Below are 6157 nucleotides of genomic sequence, written 5' to 3'. Positions count from 1 at the left end.
ATCCCAGAAGCTGTTGCTGGGAGCAGAGAGGAAGGGCAAAGGAGGTTGGAGATCCTGTACTGTTCCTTTGTAGAGAATGGGTGCAGGCCTTGTGGGAATGAACTAAGACAGATGACACTTTGTGGTGTCCCTCTGTACTCTGCTGTCCCTTCTGGAGGTCTCTACTCTCTTGTGTAAGACATCCCAGTGCCTTCCACCCACCACAGGTATTCTCCTCCATGTTCTCATCCAGGGACTTCTGTTGGAACCTACTGGCTGTAAAGATCAGCCCTGGTGATGTTGTGGAACCCTTGGGACTCTGAGGGGGCAGCAAGTGAGTGGAGCTGGAGCAATGGATGGAGAGATGGAGGGTGAAGGCTGCAGGGGGTGGGAGGGCTTAGTTCAGCAGCTGTGTGGCTCTGCCTGGCTCCTACCTCCAATGGTGCTGGCAGCAGCTGACCCCAGAAGCTCAAAGTCCCTAACCCTGCCTGGCTGAGGACAGTCCCCTGACCCCTCCTGACATCCAGCACAGCCCAAGCAGGCACTCAGGGCTCCTATCCACACAGCCCAGCCATAGCCCATGGCAGGAGTCACCTGAGGTCTCACTCCCTCTCTGTCCCCCTTCCTCTTCTCACTTCCTGCCTGAGGTGTCTGCCGGGTCCCTCCCCAGCCCTCATCTGTAACCCCCCCTTGGCTTGGTGCTGTTCTTTCAGCCCTCCAGCTGATCCCAGCCTTTAGTCTCAGGCCCCTTCCATTCTTGTGCTGCTGCTTCCAGCCCAGTTCCTTAGATGCTTCCTCAGCCACAGCATTTCCCACTCCACCCTTCCAGCTGAAGTGGCAGTGGAGGTGGGGGACACAGGGCCATGGGACAGCCAAGGCAATAGGGCCATGGATGGGCTGGAAATGGTGGAAGAGCCTGGGAATGGTCAGGCAGGAATTTGGCCTTGTTCCCCCAAATAGGGGAGAGGATCCAGGGCCAGGTGCAAATGTGTGTGCAGGAAATGGCAGAATCTGGCAGCTTTTTAGGAGGTGAAAGGAGTGAATTATGCTGCAGCTCTTCATGTGCCAGCTGGGAGATGAACAACAGCCCATGGGCACTGTGCCCTCCCACCAAACCTCATTTTCTCTTGGGGATGTGGAGTGACAGCTCCAGGGAGCTGGGAAGAGCAAGCTGAGAGAAATGGTCAGGGAGAGAAGGAAGCCAAACCCTTTCCAGTGAGTGTCTTTGGGCTGCAGGTGTGTGAAGGGTGCTGGAGGTATGAGGTTTGGGCAGGAGCCAGAGACTCCTCCAGCATCCCAGTGAGGGCTTAAGAGGTTTAGCATGAATGTGCCCATGTCTCTTCCCCCTTTGCTACATCTGCAGAGATCATGAAGCTCCCTTTGTGTGTGTCCTGAGGGCTGCTCTGATCTTCTTTTGGGGAGTGGCCAGCAGAGAGGCGTGTGCAGGGCAGAGCTGAGCACAGAATGGGTGTGGTGGGGGTGAGGAGCTGAGTCTGCACTTGTTGAGGCCTCCCATCTTGAGCAGCCCTGGCTGTGTGCTGTGGCTGTGCTGCTGGGCTTGGGAGCTGCACCCAGCAAGTCTGAGCTGTACTGCCTGGTCCTGGGCAGTGCTGAGCCATCCCTTGCAGGTCAGTGCTCTCCTCTGAGACCTTTGCTTCTCTTTGGCAGGAGTTGTGTCCCTCTCTCTCCTTCATCCCTGCTTCTGCTTGCTGGGGAAGAGCTGAGTTTGCAGATCTGCCCCATGGAGCAGCCCAGCAGGTAAGAAACCCAGAGTAGGGCAACAGCAGGATCCCAGCCCCAGAGTCCCAGGGCACCTCCCAGCCTCCTCCACCTCTTCCTGCCCACCACATTTCACCCCTCCAGGGGCTCTGAGGCACATCAGGTGTTGGAGTTTGGGAACTCCCTAGGCTTGTGGGTGTCTGTCGTGTGGCAGGAGGTGATGTTTGGGGTTTGGATTTGGAGGGTGGTGGGAGAAGGTTGGAGGTGGTTTGGTCTTTCATTGGCCAGTGCTGCTGCCTCCATTGTCTGAGGCAGGAGAGATCATAGGACAGGGCCTGGGCCAGGAACCACGCTGCCAATGCCACCAGGCTTGAGGAGAGCAGGACAGGACCACTTGTAAGCCCCAGGATACCTCAGGGCACTGATCACAGGAACCTGGAGTCTCAGCACAGGTATTAGAGGTCTGTGCCCACACCATTGCAAAAATTGTATATTTGAGGTCCCCTCTGCATTCTTTCCTCCAGCTGGGTGTTGGGAGGTGTTGGGAGTCAGGGAGTGTCATGACCCAGGCAGGATCTGAGGGTTTGAGGTCCTGGGCTCAGGTGCTTCCATCTTACCTACTTCAGAGCTGTGACCCCTTTCTGCCACAGTATGGCCTCACAGAAGTAGCCAGAGAAAAGCTGGGAGGAGAAGCAGCACCCAGAGATCAAGTTGGAGCAGCCCAAGTGCAGCCCCAAGGGAGAGAAGGATGAGAAGGTAGAGGACAAGATGGAAGATGGTGATGCTGAGCAGAATCATGACTATGATAATGATGAGTATGAAGAGGAGGATAACCATGAGAATGAAGGTGATCAGGATGAGGAGGAAAAGGAATTTGCAGAGGAGGATGAAGCCAGAGCAGGTCCCTCTGTGCCACCCAAGCAGTGCCGTGAGTGTGGGCAGAGCTTCCCACTTGGCTCAGAGCTGGTTAAGCACCACTGCCCCTACCCTGGTCCCCAGCCCTTCGTCTGTGGTGACTGTGGCAAGAGGTTCAACAAGAGCTCTGAGCATATCCAGCATTGCCGCACCCACACCGGTGAGAGGCCATGCAGCTCTGCGGAGTGTGGCAAGACCTTCACTCACAGGTCTTCCCTCACTCAGCACCGCAGTGTGCACAGCACTGAGAAGTCCTTCCCCTGCGGGGACTGCGGCAAGAGCTTCAAACAAATCTCCTATCTCACTATCCACCGCCGCATCCACACTGGAGAGCATCTGTTCCCCTGTGCTGCGTGCGGCAAGAGCTTCACCAGGAGCAATGGATTCATCCAACACCAACTCATCCACAGCGGTGAGAAGCCGTACAGCTGTGCCGACTGCGGTAAGAGCTTCACCCAGAAGGGAAACCTCACAGAGCACCGTCGTGCGCACACTGCCGAGAAGTCTTTCAGCTGTCCGGAGTGTGGCCAGGCCTTTAGTCATAGGAGCGCTCTCATTCGCCACCGCCGCACCCACACCGGTGAGAAAGATTTCAGCTGTCCTGACTGTGGCAAGCGCTTCAGCCGCAGAGACAATCTCATTGATCACCTCACTAGCCACACTGGTGAGAAGGCTTTCACCTGTGCTGATTGTGGCAAGAGCTTCAGCCACAAGAGCACTCTAATTGCTCACCGCCGCACCCACAGCAGTGAGAAGGCTTTCAATTGTGCTGATTGCGGTAAGAGCTTCATCCAGAAAACACTCCTCAGCAATCACCGCTGCACCCACACCAGAAAGCATCTTGCACTGGAGGGGAGGCATAAGCCCACCTAGAATCTGTTGGGTAATCATGACCCTTCTGAGAGGGCCTTTCCAGCACAAAAATCATCCCTTTTTCCTTTGCAATTCTCAGGGACTGGGGACACCAGCAGCAACAAACATCTCCTGCCCTTCTGAACACCAATTATTGCTAATGAGAACAATTACAGTGCTGAGTCGGCACAGCTGGAGCTCCCAGTGGAGCTGGGTAGGGCTTTGCCAGGGTCTGTCTGGTTCTTCCCCAATGCTTTGTGTTTCCCTGGGGTAAGAAATCCTCTGTCCGTTAACCAATTGTCTCATTAAACCCCAAAAGTTACCCAAATCCTGTCTGTTTGCTTTTATTTCTGACATTCCTGCCTCAATGCCCAAATTTTGGGGGCATTTGCTCCTGAGGGATGGGGTGGAGCTGTGTGCCCAGTTCAGGGAGAGGACAATGAGGTTCTCAGAGGAGTCTTGAGGGGCATCTCAGAGACATTCTTCAGGGACTTTCAGGTGATCTTAGGTGTTTGGGATTTGGATGGTCCTGGGACTGACTTTTGGGATCTTTGGAGGGTGTAGGGGGAAGCTGATGGAGATCTTTGGAAGAACTCAGAAAGCTTCTGTTGGCTTTCCACTCTGGAGCTGGAACAAGTTGAAGAGCTGAGAAGAGGTTAATCTGCTTCTTCCCCCCAAAACAGAAGTGAAGGAAAAATAACACACACCCCCAAATCAAAAAACCCTCTGGGTTGAGATAAGGACTTGAGACAACATCAACAGAGCTGAATCCAGATGAGATCACATAGTGCACACTGACCTGAGGCTGTTTGCAGAAAGAAGCACAGCAGTCAGCAGCAGCAGCCAGGAGTTAAACCCCTACAGCCTTCCCTCTCAGCAAAGAGCCAGCACCTGAGAGCCAGAACCCAACAGCAGCAACCAGAACAGGAAGCCTCTCATGTTGCCATCTGAACTTCAAGCCCTGTAGTACTTTGCTCCAGCCAGCACTGTCTCTGTGAAGGTGGCATGAGGCAGGATGGTGTGGAGTAATGGCAACAAATTTTCAACTTAACCTTTGATATTGCCAAGCCCTCATCCTGTGCCACCTGTGCCATGCCCAGCAGCAATCAGCAGCACACCTCAGGCACTGTCCATTCTCACTCCACAGGAGGTCTCTTTGCAGTACCCAAAGGGCTGCTCACTGCAGGTGCTCTGCAGCTCCACTCTGTTCCAGCACAGTCTGGATCAGTCCATGCCCATGCAAATGCTGGGGCTGTGTTTCCAGTTCTGGGGCAATCGAGTCCAGTGACTCCTTCCATGCCTCCAAGTGAAAGCAAACTGTGGCTTGCATCCCAGTACTCAGCTTCCAACACATCCAGGTGTGGGGATCCTGCTGTCATACCAGAAACACAGATGGGTTCCACCCCTCATAGTTGGATGGTGTCAGAGCACTCTGGGCACCTGTATCTACTAAAGCTTTATCCTCTCATGGCTTCAACTTGCCAGGCCATTGGTTCTGTGTGGTTCAACAAATCAATTTGTCTCTCCCTTCCATCTGTTTGGAGGCCGAGGCCCTCTAAGTGCCAGGTGCTGTTCATTGGCCACAACAACCCCATGCAGTGCTACAGGCTGTGGTCAGAGTGGCTGGAGAGCAGCCAGACAGAAAGCATCCTTGATGGTACTGGTTGATAGTAGGCTGAACATGAGCCAGCAGTGCACCCAGGCAGCCAAGAAGGCCAATGGCATCCTGGACTTTATCAGGAAGAGTGTGGCCAGCAGGAGCAAGGAGGTCATTCTGCCCATGTTCACTGCACTGGTTAGGCCACACCTTGAGTACTGTGTCCAGTCCTGGGCCCCTCAGTTTAGGAAGAATGTTGACTTGCTGGAAGGTGTCCAGAGAAGGGCAACAAAGCTGGGGAGGGGTTTGGAGTACAGGTCCTATGAGGAGAGGCTGGGAGTTCTGATTTTGCTTAGCCTGGAGAAGAGGAGGCTCAGGGGAGACCTTATTGCTCTCTACAACTACCTGAAGGGAGGTTGTAAACAGGAGGAGGTTGGTCTCTTCTCTCAGGTAACCAGCACCAGAACAAGAGGACACAGTCTCAAGCTGCACCAGGGGAGCCTTAGACTGGATATTAGGAAGAAGTTCTTCATGGAGAGAGTGATTGCCCATTGGAATGTGCTGCCTGGGGACGTGGTGGAGTTGCCATCATTGGGGGTGTTTAGGAGGAGACTTGATAGGTTGCTTGGTGCCATGGCTTAGTTGATTATATTGTGTTGGATGATGGGTTGGATGTGATGATCTTGAAGGCCTCTTCCAACCTGGTTTATTCTATTCTATTCTAAGTGGACAGAACAAAGGGGATGGTTTCTGAGAAAAAAGAATTGCAGGGAATAAAAGGGTTGGTGTCTGAGCAAAAAGAAGGGCAGAGGAAAAAAGGTTGGTGCCTGAGAATAAAGAAGCGCAGGAAGCACTAGAAAAAAAAGATTTGGTGCCCAAGAATAAAGCCCAGAGAATAAAAGTGGTGGTGCCTGAGATAAAAGAAGTCCAGAGGAAAAAAGGGATGGTGCCCGAGAGAAAAGGGGAGCAAAGAAGAAAACGGTCTGTGGCAGAGAAGAAAGGAGTGCACAGAATAACAGAGTTGGTGCCTGAGAAAAAGTAAGCACAGGGAATAATTGGGTTGGTGCCCCAAATAAAAAGAAGTGCAGGGAAAAA

At 53.3% G+C, this 6157-nt stretch overlaps 1 protein-coding gene across 1 annotated transcript; it reads left to right on the top strand.

Moving 5' to 3' along the window:
- Window positions 1-2367: 2367 nt before the first annotated feature.
- Window positions 2368-3638, top strand: LOC137460978 (zinc finger protein 892-like). Its single transcript, XM_068170962.1, has one exon. It carries the CDS (start codon window positions 2467-2469, stop codon window positions 3484-3486), a length of 1020 nt encoding a protein of 339 aa, XP_068027063.1. The 5' UTR covers window positions 2368-2466; the 3' UTR covers window positions 3487-3638.
- Window positions 3639-6157: the final 2519 nt, after the last annotated feature.

The sequence above is a fragment of the Melanerpes formicivorus genome, unplaced genomic scaffold (assembly GCF_026170545.1).
Source record: "Melanerpes formicivorus ecotype bairdi unplaced genomic scaffold, bMelFor1.0.p_v2 SCAF_966, whole genome shotgun sequence".
In the NCBI taxonomy this organism is placed as follows: Eukaryota; Metazoa; Chordata; class Aves; order Piciformes; family Picidae; genus Melanerpes; species Melanerpes formicivorus.
Note: the sequence above shows the minus strand (reverse complement) of the source record. Positions and strands in the feature narration are given on the sequence as shown.